Here is a 13,989-nt window from a genome sequence, read left to right as displayed (position 1 = left end):
TATGCGCATGCGCAGTGCGCTATTGTTATACTCATTCTTACAACACGATGACATAGTGGCTACAGCCTCTGTGAGGCAGTAGCCACAAAAACCAAGTGTGCTGTTTTTCTTGCAACAACCTAAACTTTGAATTAAGCACTTGATTAGACATCAGGCTTTCCACCTAGTTAGGGTATATTGCACCCAGCTATAGTGCTATTAGTAAGTTTCAGTGCCTCACTGCGCAGTGCTTTTTGCTGCTCATAAGCCTTTAAAACAAATGAACAACATCCTGGACTTTATGTTAATTTGTTTATTGCAGAAAATGTTTCTTTTTTTATTTATTTATTTATTTATTGCATTAATCTCTTCACGACGGTTGAGCAAACCACAGGGGAAAAAAAAAAAGAATGCAGAGAGCCTTCGGCTTTCGTTCTGAATCACCAGCGTGAAAACTAAATTGAAAAAGCTTCATGCAGGAGAGAGTATAAAGAGAGTACAAATTGGCTTTTCTTCAGTCCCTCCTAGTGATTCAGCATCATATTATATCTGCATGGGTTTCACTGGATGCACAAATGCACGCACGTACTCGCAAGAATATGAACGAGCACCTCCTGACTTGCTCTCAATATCACACTTTCTTGCACCTTTCTACTTTTCATCCATCTCACTCTCTTGCTCACGCGCGCACACACACACACACACACACACACACACACACACACACACACACACACACACACACACACACACACACATATACATGCACAGCTGCAACAATTCTGGATGGGTCCCAGTTATTCAGCAGATGGCCTGTGGACTCTGCTATCAGTCACCATAGTAACATGTTTCTCTCTCTCTCTCTCTCTCTCTCTCTCTCTCTGTGTCCCTTTTTTCCCCATCTGTAGTGCCAAGAGAAGGAAAATGGCAGACAAGATTCTCCCTCAGAGGGTGAGGTGCATCACTATGGTTATTCTTTCTCTTTGTCTGTGTCTTGAATTATTATTATTATTATTTTTTTTTAAATTTACGCCAGGTCAACGGTGCAGGTAAATCCGCTGGCTCCTAAAAAAAAGGGAAGCGAGGGAATTTGGAGTCCAATACAGGAATGTGCGCTGTAACAAGGGCACTCTCCTGCCTTCGGGAGTGTGTGTGGTTTTTGAGTTTTTGGGGTGTGTAATGGTGCAGCGGCTGCTCTGAGAGTTCAGTTAAGAGGTGGCACAGTAAAATAAATGCCACAAAGGAAACCACGGTGCAGCTGGGAAATATGCACCTCTGACATAGTACTATTACAGAAAAATGAATGACGGGATGATTTGTGTCCCATGTTTACTTAGAATGCGTGTTCTGTGTTCTTCTTTCCGCTTTATTTTTATCTTTACCAAGAGTACTTGACGCTCTGGGTTTATTGTGTTTCTGAATGATGCAACACAATGAAAAATCTGGAGTGTGTTGAATAACGAGGATTATTTCTCAGTGTAAGGACAAGGTGTCTTTTTTTTTTGGCTCAGTTTTCGTGTCTGCAAGGTTCAGCTAAAAACACTTAGTTGGTTAGTTAATTGCTGTGAGAGGAATAAGAAATATCACCTTCAGAGAACTTTGGCTGATCTGTTTTAGCAGCAGTTCACTTGAGAAAAGTAATCAAATTTTATATTCATTATACATTGCAGTTAGGAGACATGCCCTGAGATATTAATCTCATGTCATCTCATTGTCATCACCCCTATTACTCACTCATGTCTCATGTCGTGCTGTTAGATTCGTGAGCTGGTGCCCGAGTCGCAGGCATACATGGACCTTTTGGCTTTTGAGCGCAAATTGGACCAAACTATTATGAGGAAGCGAGTGGATATTCAAGAGGCCCTGAAGAGACCGATGAAGGTTTGTGTTATCATTGATTATCTTGATCGGAATTGGACGAGCTTGAGTTTTAAAATGTAAGTAAACAGTGAAAAGTTCAATCTTCTAATTACAAATTAAATACGCATAACTTTTTTTTAAAGTCGATGAATGGGACATCAAAGGTAAATAGTTTACGATGCCTGAAAACCATACTCTGTCATATTTCAGGGAAAAAAATACTGACGATATTTTATCGTTTCTGCCTACAGCAAAAGCGGAAGCTCCGACTGTACATCTCCAACACGTTTAACCCCGCGAAGCCTGATTCAGAGGACTCAGAGGGCAGCATTGCATCCTGGGAGCTAAGAGTAGAAGGCAAGCTGCTGGATGATGTGAGTGAACACCAAACGTCCCCAGAAAACCTCCTCCTTTAGTTTTTTTGTACCCTACTCTGATCATGTGTTTATACTTAACTTTAGAATTAGATATAATTTTTATGTTTTTTATACATTCATTTATTTGCATGTCGTTCTGTGCAGTTAATTTATTCAGTAATTTCAGGCTGATTTTTATTAAGTGGGAGATGTGAAAGAGCTGATATGACATTGGGCATTGCAAATATTAAGGACACTGGTTCAGTGCTTTTTAGCTTTGGAGAAATTTGAATGAGAACTAACAGGATGGGTTTTTATTTTTTTTATTTGTTTTCTCTGATTCTTATGTACAGTGGGGCAAAAAAGTATTTAGTCAGCCACCAATTGTGCAAGTTCTCCCACTTAAAAAGATGAGAGAGGCCTGTAATTTTCATCATAGCTACACTTCAACTATGAGAGACAGAATGGGGGGAAAGAATCCAGGAAATCACATTGTAGGATTTTTAATGAAATAATTGATAAATTCCTCTGTAAAATAAGTATTTGGTCACCTACAAACAAGCAAGATTTCTGGCTCTCACAGACCTGTAACTTCTTCTTTAAGAGGCTCCTCTGTTCTCCACTCGTTACCTGTATTAATGGCACCTGTTTGAACTCGTTATCAGTATAAAAGACACCTGTCCACAACCTCAAACAGTCACACTCCAAACTCCACTATGGCCAAAACCAAAGAGCTGTCAAAGGACACCAGGAACAAAAATTGTAGACCTGCACCAGGCTGGGAAGACTGAATCTGCAATAGGTAAGCAGCTTGGTGTGAAGAAATCAACTATGGGAGCAATTATTAGAAAATGGAAGACATACAAGACCACTGATAATCTCCCTCGATCTGGGGCTCCACGCAAGATCTCACCCCGTGGGGTCAAAATGATCACAAGAACGGTGAGCAAAAATCCCAGAACCACACGGGGGGACCTAGTGAATGACCTGCAGAGAGCTGGGACCAAAGTAACAAAGGCTACCATCAGTAACACACTACGCCGCCAGGGACTCAAATCCTGCAGTGCCAGACGTATCCCCCTGCTTAAGCCAGTACATGTCCAGGCCCGTCTGAAGTTTGCTAGAGAGCATTTGGATGATCCAGAAGAGGATTGGGAGAATGTCATATGGTCAGATGAAACCAAAATAGAACTTTTTGGTAAAAACTCAACTTGTCATGTTTGGAGGAGAAAGAATGCTGAGTTGCATCCAAAGAACACCATACCTACTGTGAAGCATGGGGGTGGAAACATCATGCTTTGGGGCTGTTTTTCTGCAAAGGGACCAGGACGACTGATCCGTGTAAAGGAAAGAATGAATGGGGCCATGTATCGTGAGATTTTGGGTGAAAACCTCCTTCCATCAGCAAGGGCATTGAAGATGAAACGTGGCTGGGTCTTTCAGCATGACAATGATCCCAAACACACCGCCCGGGCAACGAAGGAGTGGCTTCGTAAGAAGCATTTCAAGGTCCTGGAGTGGCCTAGCCAGTCTCCAGATCTCAACCCCATAGAAAATCTTTAGAGGGAGTTGAAAGTCCGTGTTGCCCAGCGACAGCCCCAAAACATCACTGCTCTAGAGGAGATCTGCATGGAGGAATGGACCAAAATACCAGCAACAGTGTGTGAAAACCTTGTGAAGACTTACAGAAAACGTTTGACCTCTGTCATTGCCAACAAAGGGTATAGACCCCTTCGCATGTTTGTAAACAAACCGACCGTTGGCAGGATGCGCACGCAGCCTGGACCCAGAAACAATGGCGCTGCCCATAGACCGGCATTATGAGCTGTCAGATGATGCCAAACAATTGTCGTTACAAGATCGAGAATGCTACATAAATAAGTTAACTCTAACAAGTGGACATCGCCTACCGGATCCGTATTTAATTAAAGAGTGGACGGACGATGTTAGTAAGTTCCCTGGTATACAATGGCCAGATATATACTCGTACCTTATTGACAAGACTTCAGTGTACACCCACGAAAAACTTCGTGCCTACAAGTCTTTAGACGCATATGATTATATGTGCGGGCATGTACAACTTGATTAACAATGGGACATTCATATTCATTTTGTTTTAATCAAATTATGCCAGTGATGTGATGGCAATGTGGCTTTAGCTACAATAGCAAATACCAACACTAAACAGCAATTTGCAGGAGGTAATGGCATGAAAGGAATGCTAGTGTAAAGAGTGCAGCTAAGAGAAATCAGAGCTGCGTAAAAAGCGAGAGGCAGAGACCAGAAATGAAACTGAACGGAGCGGGAGCTAGGTTAGAGCAGTCAACGTAAGTTGGCATTTAGAGTAAGGGCACACAATTTTACCTTTCCATCCTTGCTTTAAAATTGTGATTTTTGGCATACACAAATAATGATGGCACAAAATCTGGACTGCTTGAGTCAAGCGAGACCTCTCCTACAAACAAAATTGCATGCAAAACTAAGTTAACATGCTAACAATATTCATTACATTGTGTAACTATGACCCAGCTAATCAGACAAACGTTACCAAAGTATTTTGCTACATCAATAAACGAAGACTAGAAAGAATAAAAAAGAAAGATTTAATAAATAGCCTGATCTTACCTGTGATGAAGTGGGCGCTGCAAACCCGCGCATTTTTGATAGTGCTTTCATCCCAGTCTACACGTTTGATGGCTTGTAGTCATAGACGTCGGTGATTTTTTTTTGGAATGGGTGAGATCCTGCTGGAATTCTGAACATTTTAACCCCATCACTGCTACGATTCTGACACCCGAAAATACAACAACTAGGCATTTCTGAGTGTTTTTTGGGTCCAGGCTGCGCGCGCAATTTCCGCTTACGTATGAATGACGTTTACTGCGAAGGGGTCTATATAACAAAGTATTGAGATGCACTTTTGTTATTGACCAAATACTTATTTTCCACCATAATTTGCAAATAAATTCTTTAAAAACCAGACAATGTGATTTTCTGGATTTTTTTTTTCTCATTTTGTCTCTCATAGTTGAGGTATACCTATGATGAAAATTACAGGCCTCTCTCATCTTTTTAAGTGGGAGAACTTGCACAATTGGTGACTGACTAAATACTTTTTTGCCCCACTGTATGGGCACTATAAAGGACATTTGGGTTTTGGAGTGTGTGTTTGTTTGTTTGTTTGTTTGTTTGTTCCATTCCTGCATTGTGCATTGCTGAATTATATGTGCATGATGAGCAGTCTATTGATTTGTGTTTGTCTGTGTGTGTGTGCTGCAATGTCCTTTTTTTCCCCCATATTAGCCTGGAAAGCAAAAAAGGAAGTTCTCATCTTTCTTCAAAAGCTTGGTTATTGAGCTGGATAAGGACCTGTACGGCCCTGATAACCACTTAGTAGAGGTAAGAATCCATTTGTACTTCACTCCTGCATGACTATGACTAATAAATAGCCTTGGTGTTGGCATTCATAAGAAAGGCATTTAATGTTTCACAAATCATTATACGAAGAGCAATCTGGGATTTCATGCTCGAATATCAACAAAGTGGGAGCTGATGCTTGGTCACGTTGCCTTTCCTAAATAAATAGATGCTCTGAAGTTTAGGCTGAGATTAGATGTAGGTTAGAGCTAAACAACAAATTTTGCATTCTAATGTTGTGTTCGGGGCGGCACGGTGGTGTAGTGGTTAGCGCTGTCGCCTCACAGCAAGAAGGTCCTGGGTTTGAGCCCCGGGGCCGGCGAGGGCCTTTCTGTGTGGAGTTTGCATGTTCTCCCCGTGTCCGCGTGGGTTTCCTCCGGGTGCTCCGGTTTCCCCCACAGTCCAAAGACATGCAGGTTAGGTTAACTGGTGACTTTAAATTGACCGTAGGTGTGAATGTGGGTGTGAATGGTTGTCTGTGTCTATGTGTCAGCCCTGTGATGACCTGGCGACTTGTCCAGGGTGTACCCCGCCTTTCGCCCGTAGTCAGCTGGGATAGGCTCCAGCTTGCCTGCGACCCTGTAGAAGGATAAAGCGGCTAGAGATAATGAGATGAGATGTTGTGTTCATTCAGATACTCTCCGTAATTTTTAACTAATCAACGATTAAAATCTTAAAGCTTGGGAAGGTGATTTTTGAGAAACCATGAAGAGTAAACTCGAACTTCCTTCAGGCCTCCCTCCAGAGCCACTCCTCGGAAACTCACTGTAATTGGGTCAGATATTAAAGGAGAACTGAAGTCATTTTTAAACTTACTTTATTTCTTAATTAACGTGTTATTCAATTACATTTTCGGTTTTCGTAACCTTATATCATGACTCGTATTGGCAGCTAGTTGCAATTAAATATTATACTTATCGGCCTATTCGGTTTTTAGCCGTGTTGAATTTAGTTCGTTTGGTCCACGGCAGGTGTCGCTTATCCGCGCGATCTTCACGAGACTTGTGCGAGACTTTGAAACGTGAAGCGTCAGGAAGGTATCAGTGCTGCCATTTTGAAAACTGTTTTCCAAACGAAATATTGCACAAAAACAAGTTTAAATGATGATTTTCAAACTTTCCTGATTGCTATCAAAAGAAACAAAACTTCCGGCTTGATTACGTCAGCATTCGAAAGAGAGCGCGCGCGTCTTTTGACAGCGTTGGCAGATGTCGGTCACTTTGATTTGCGCTGTACATTTTACTTCCGTCCTACGATGTCTCGCACAGGTCTCGACGAATCTCGTTTACGGCCATTGCTTTGACATACGGACTGGTATATTACAGAGCGTATTTCAAAACACTCAGAACTCGCTATAGCAGTGATAAAATAGCTATCAAAAATGTGTTCCTATATTTAATAAAATGACAGAATTTTGATAATAAAAAATTTGCCTTCAGTTCTCCTTTAAAAGTAATCTACCTACCACAATATCTTTTTGGAAAAACAACAAGCTTAATGGTTAGAGAAGCAGTTTTGGGACCAAAAGGTTGCCGGTTTGATTCTCTGGACCAGCAGGAATGGCTGAAGTGTCCTTGAAAAAGGTACCTGACCCCCCAACTGCTCCCCAGGCTGCTCTGGAATGTTGTATGTTGCTCTGGATAAGAGCATCTGCTAAATGCCTGTAATGTAATGTAACAACACACATAAGTACACTTATTTCTGTGCTGAGATGTTTGTTTGGTAACAGAAACCTTTGTGATTAGGGCGGATAAAGCGGCTCGAGATAATGAGATGAGATGAGATGAGGAACACATAAATATCAGGACGAGCACAAAACCGATATGACTGCCTGAGAACTTCACAAAGATATTTTGAGCAACTTTCAAATAAAACAACAATAACCAGAAGCCTTAGGATCAGAAACAAGCTAATGTTAGCCTGACTGCAACATCACACTAACATAGCATATGCGCTAGAGAGTGTTACTGTAAAACCATTAGCTTAGCTTTGTGGTTAATTTTGTTTTTAAATCAAATCTAAAAAAGCCTGATTTTTTTTTTTCACAGATTATCTGTCTCATGTACTCCTCTCAAGACGTAGTGACAGTTTTAGCAAATATAACAGTTATTTTTATCCAGGTTATCTATTGCAGCTTTAACTTCTGATTCAAATATTGACCTTAGATTAATTTTGATTGTACACCCTGATGGATTTTCCAGACAAAATAAATAGCAACAAGTTAGATTTATGATAAGTTCATTTTTTTCCTGTCAATTAAAGTGTTTTTTTTTTTTATTTTAATTTAAATTTCAGAACTTTATCCTACCTTGCTGCTAAATTAAAACAAATCCCTAAGGTCCTGTTCACACATGGCACTAATATGCGTCCTGTGTAATCCAGTCGTAAATGGACAGGCAAAAGTACTGGTGTGAATAGAGTCCAGTGTGTCTCGGAGACATGTTGTGATCTGATCATTCAAACTGTCTTCAGAGGTGCTTTGGGAATCGTATTGACCACCTAAAATTTGTAGTGTGAATGGAAATACTTCTCAATGCATCCCAGACAGCGACTGCATCATTACCATAGCTGAAAAATACATAATCATTGTGACACTGTTTAGAAATTGGACTGAACAGTAGAATTCTCCACTGTGATGCGATAACATCAGAGATTGATGTTAACTTCTTTCGTTGTCTCGTCTCCTGTTCATTTATAGGTTTATAAGTCGCAATCATGATACCAGATGGGTGGGTGAGTGGGATGGCACGCTCTCTCTCCTCTGTCAGTCAGTGAGATTGAGTAGTTGTACGTGTCTGTGAGCTGATGAATGGACATCAGTTAATGCTTTTTGAACGGATTCGCTGGATGGCTTTCCAAGCTAACGTTAACCCTCGCTGGTTAGTAGCTGTCATGTGACAGGGGAGAGAATTAACTATTAAGTGGGAGTTGATAAATAACCAAACTTAAATCCAGATTAAATTTTAATTTCAGCCCTTTCTGTCTCTCTTGTAGACTTTTTGTACGCTTTAGGAGCTTGAATGTTACAATTTTGCTCTCTACCTTTCTATTTATGCGCAGCTCTGTGCACCGTTTTCAGAAGCAAAACACACTTTTGAGCACACACACACACAATGAGCTTTTTGGAGCAAGATGAAGGCACAAAATTGTTTGAGTTTCCATAGCAATATCTTACATAAACCATTGCCCATGACACTTTGGAGCAATGGCACTGAAGCTAGAAACAAACTTGGAGCACTTTTTTTTTTTCTTTTGTTAATTTGTATAGTTGAAGATAAAAACATCAAACCTCTTAAAAATACTGCACTTGAGAAACACTGTCTTTTTTTTTCCCCCTCCCTTGGAAGACCTCCCAGGTATTATTCCTTTTGCCTCCACCTACCCGTGTTGTGTTGTTTTGTTTTGTTTTTAAAGGGTCACCTCATTTGAATGAGTATGTAATGTTTTTTATTTATATATATATATATATATATATTTCATCTCATTCTCATCTCATTATCTCTAGCCGCTTTATCCTTCTACAGGGTCGCAGGCAAGCTGGAGCCTATCCCAGCTGACTACGGGTGAAGGGCGGGGTACACCCTGGACAAGTCGCCAGGTTATCACAGGGCTGAGACATAGACACAGACAACCATTCACACTCACATTCACACCTACGGTCAATTTAGAGTCACCAGTTAACCTAACCTGCATGTCTTTGGACTGTGGGGGAAACCGGAGCACCCGGAGGAAACCCACGCGGACACGGGGAGAACATGCAAACTCCGCACAGAAGGGCCCTCGCCGGCCCCGGGGCTCGAACCCAGGACCTTCTTGCTGTGAGGCGACAGCGCTAACCACTACACCACCGTGCCGCCCATATATATATATATATATATATATATATATATATACACATATATATATATATACACACACACACACACACACACACACATATATATATATATATATATATATATATATATATATATATATATATATATACACACACACATATACATATATGTGTGTGTGTATATATATATATATATATATATGTATATGTATATATGTGTGTGTGTGTGTATATATATATATATATATATATATATATATATATATAAAACACATATTAGATAGATAGATAGATAGATAGATAGATAGATAGATAGATAGATAGATAGATAGATAGATAAGTCAAAGTCCCTCTCATGCCAGAGTCTGGTCTTCCGAGACAGTCTCCTGCCCCAATACTAACCAACTCCCAACTCTTTAAGGCGTATGGGTGCGGCATCGATCTCCGTTTTTACAGCCCTCAGCCTGTAAAAACGGGAGTGGGGTGTGTATATACGTGTGTGTGTATGTATTAGGGCTGTCGAAGTTAACGCGTTATTAGTGTGTTAACGCAATTTAATTTGATCGCAATTTTAAAAAATGACTGCGTTATCGCAGGGTATTTAAACAACAGTGAATTGGGCTCATCTTGGTAGGGAACAATGCAGATTTTCACGGGTGACTAGCATGCAAAATAAAGCTAGTTATAACATGCGCACATTCCCTTTTCTCCACCTGTAGATTGTAGGTAGCCTAGCGATTTCCAAATAGCCTACTGCTTCACTTGAATGAACTTGCAGGAGTCAAACTACTTCCTCTTTGCTCTTCGAAGTGTAGCTTGCAGCCATTACAATTGAGAAAAAAATATATAGTCTGTTATTTCTCCAAATCGTATTTTGCACATAGCCTACAGTATGCCGAACAGATGTCTGATAGGCTACATTGGAAAGAATATGCTGCATGCCTAGATCTAATATCAAAACCCGAATGCCAAATATTTGTGCATTAGGCCTATATATTGTCTATCATAGAGAAGATGAGCCTTATAATTGACATGGAGCATCAGAGCATATATTCAAATGTTTGCTCTGATGTAGAAATGTATTTGAGTACAATTTAAACAGATGTTTAAAGATTTTTTTTGCGATTAATCGCGATTAACTACATAATTTTATGAGATTAATCGCGATTAAAAATTTTAATCGTTTGACAGCCCTAGTATGTATATATGTAAAACAGATCATGTATGTTACACTTGAGACATTTCTGAATTTTGTCTGTGCATTCCCATGCACTCTTTTACACACGTCCTCATCATGTGTGTGTACGATGTAGTACCGGTAGTATCCTCGTATATAACAGATAATGTATGTTACACTTGAGACATTTCTGAATTTTATCTGTACATTCCCACGCACTCTCTTTTACACACATCCTCATCGACCACGAGTCACCAGAAAAAGAGAAAGGGAAAATATAACAATTCCCTGAAGTGGGACAATGAGGAACTGGAGACAGGCACAACAATTCATGGTGTGCTTTTTTTATAGTTCATTTTTCAGTGATGTCTAACAGATGTATACACATATAGGAGAAAGCAGCTCTCTCTCTGTCTCATTACTGCCTATCTGCAAGACACACAGAGACACACATTAATAGACAGCCAGTAATTAGGCAAGTGTAACTCGTCACGTTACCTGCTGGTTCAGTCTGACTCCTCGCCGTTCACAGCCAACGCTCGACCACGCCCTTGCTGCTACATACCCCCCACTGCCCGGATCAGGCCGAGGAGTCATCCGGCCTGCAGCTGACTCCCCCTCCATGGTGGGAGAGGTACTTCACCACCACTGTCTGTGCCCCTGGCCTGTGGACCACCTAGAATTTTAAGGGCTGAAGGGCCAGATACCAATGAGTGATCTGCATGTTGGCATCCATCATGCGATGGAGCCACTGGAGCAGGACATGGTCGTAACAGAGGGTGAAAGGGCATCCTAACAGGTAGTACCAAAGAGTGAGGACCGCCCACTTGATGGCCAAACACTCCTTCTCGACGGTGCTATACTTAGACTCTCACATCAAGAGCCTGTGGCTGATGTACAGCACCAGGCGCTCCTCCCCCCTCCACCACCTGGAACAAAACTGTCCTCAGCCCTCTGTCCAACACGTCAGTCTGCAAAACAAAAGGGAGAGAAAAGTCAGGAGAATGCAACAGCAGGCCCCCACACAAAACCGTTTTAATCTGCACAAAAGCCCGTTCACACGGCTCCGTCCACTGGACTGGAGCCCACTTTTTAGTGAGGTCAGTCAGCTTGCTGGTTGCGTCCGAAAAGTTAGGCACAAACCTCCTATAATAGCCAGCCAGCCCCAGGAATTGACTCAACCCCTTTTTGGTGTTAGGTCTTGGACAGACCACAATTGCTGCAGTCTTATCAATTTGAGGATGCACTTGCCCATGACCCAAGTGGAAGCCCAGGTACCGTACTTCCACCCGTCCAGTTGCACACTTTTTCAGGTTTGCGTGAGCTCCACACACCTCAGCGACCTCAGGACAACCCTTAGATGCCAGTCATTACTATAAATAATAATGTTGTCTAAATAGGCAGCAGCATACACATTGTGGGGATGGAGCATTCAGTCCATGAGATGCTGAAACATCGCTGGGGCCCCAAACAACCGAAACGAGAGGGTGATATATAGGTGTAACCCAAACTGGGTGGAAAAGGCCATTTTTCCTGGGATAGTGGCGTCAAAGGGATCTGCCAATATCCTTTTGTCAAATCCAGTGTTGAATAAAAGTGCGCCAGTGCGTGGAGTTTTGCTCTCAGGTCAAGAATGTACTGAATTTCGTTTTTGCTTTGAGAAGGTCCCTCCTCCAAATTTTCTGTAATGGTGTCTAAGATGCCATGGGGCTTACACCCATACAGCAATTCAAATGGAGAAAACCTGGTGGAGGCTTGTGGGATCTTGTGCACTGCAAACAACAGAGGGTCTAGCCACCTGTCCCAGTTTTTAGCATCCCCGTGAACAAACTTACAAATCAAACTGTGGGTGGTAGAAAAGGGCAACTGGACTTGCTTGAAGATTCTTGAAAACGTTTCACCTCTCGTCCAAAAGGCTTCCTCAGTTCTGTCTGACTAATAGGGAGTATCAGATATTTATCCTCTCCTGGCTCAGAATCAGAATCAGAATTCTGATGACCAGCTCATCTAAGGTGTCACTGAGGCATCATGTTGGTGTGGGTCGCTGGAGGCTGGGTGTGAATGGCGAGTCATTAGGGTGATCAAAGGATTGCCCGTTAGGGTGATCAATGGCAATCTGACTCTCTCTGTCCTCCTGTGAGTCCCCGAAAACAGCTGGGTCCTGGCGTACACCCAGCCGTCTGGGAAGAGTGTCCAAGACCACCTTGTAGATGGTTGACAAATGATGTCTTAGACCCCCACCTCTGTTCAGTGATGGCCGTTCCAGGTTTACAAAAATGGCTTCTTTGACTCCTCGCTCATACCAACGATCCTCTCTGGCTAAAATGCGTACGTCACAATCCCGAAATGAGTGTCCTTCATTGTTAAGATGAATGTAGACAGCCGAGTCCTGGCCTGAGGAGCTGGCTCTCCTGTGTTGGGCCAAGCGCCTGTATAGCGGTTGCTTCGTCTCCCCAATATACGAATTTGTGCAATTCTCACTGCACTGAATTGCATACACTACGTTGTCCTGTTTGTGTCTGGGTATTCTGTCCTTAGGGTGGACCAGTTTCTGCTTCAGGGTGTTATTGGGTCTGAAATGTACTGGAATGTTGTGTTTGTAGAAGATCCTCCTGAGTTTCTCAGATAGACCAGAAATGTAGGGAATGACAATGTTCTTGCGTTTGTTCCTGTTATCATCCTTGTCAGTTATGTTCCTTTTTATGCTCTTTAGGAAAGCCCAGTTGGGATAACCGCAATTCTGAAGTGCTTTCTTGATATGGTTCTGCTCCTTCTCTTTTCCCTCTAATGTTGTAGGAATGTTCTGAGCCCTGTGTTGCAAGGTCCTAATGACCCCCAATTTATGTTCCAGTGGGTGGTGAGAGTCGAAAAGTAGGTACTGGTCTGTGTGTGTGGGTTTCCGGTAGACCTCGATACTAAGGCTTCTGTCTTGTCTAATGTGTACATCACAATCCAAGAAGGCTAGATTATTCCCACTGACATCCTCCCGAGTGAAGTTGATGTTGCTATCCACTGCATTGATGTGTTTCGAGAAAGCTTCCACCTCCTGGATTTTGATTTTAACCCAAGTATCATCCACGTATCTAAACCAATGGCTGGGAGCAACTCCTGCAAAAGTGGTCAAAGCTATATGTTCCACTTCCTCCATGTATAAATTAGCCACAATAGGGGACACTGGTGATCCCATGGCGCATCCATGCTTCTGTCTGTAGAATCTTTCATTAAACTGGAAATAAGTGGTAGTCAGGCAGAGGTCAAGCAGGGTGCAAATCTGATCCATGGTGAGTTTCGTTCTATCCAGTAAGGAGCTATCCTGAAGGAGTCGTTTTCTTACAGATTCGACTGCTTCTGTGGTGGGAATG

General features: G+C 42.0%; 1 protein-coding gene across 3 annotated transcripts in view; it reads left to right on the top strand.

The window, feature by feature from the left end:
- The window catches only part of smarcd3a (SWI/SNF related, matrix associated, actin dependent regulator of chromatin, subfamily d, member 3a), a 96,785-nt gene that overhangs the window by 57,055 nt on the left and 25,741 nt on the right, over positions 1 to 13,989 (top strand). For all 3 annotated transcript variants that reach the window (XM_060932685.1, XM_060932691.1, XM_060932676.1), the window contains 4 exons: positions 888 to 930; positions 1,738 to 1,860; positions 2,091 to 2,213; positions 5,499 to 5,594. In XM_060932685.1, the coding sequence (XP_060788668.1) occupies positions 888 to 930; positions 1,738 to 1,860; positions 2,091 to 2,213; positions 5,499 to 5,594 (385 nt within the window). The remainder of the gene's footprint in view (positions 1 to 887; positions 931 to 1,737; positions 1,861 to 2,090; positions 2,214 to 5,498; positions 5,595 to 13,989) is intronic.

This window comes from Neoarius graeffei, chromosome 1 (assembly GCF_027579695.1).
Source record: "Neoarius graeffei isolate fNeoGra1 chromosome 1, fNeoGra1.pri, whole genome shotgun sequence".
NCBI classification, from domain to species: domain Eukaryota; kingdom Metazoa; phylum Chordata; class Actinopteri; order Siluriformes; family Ariidae; genus Neoarius; species Neoarius graeffei.
This window is presented reverse-complemented; position numbering and strand designations above follow the sequence as displayed.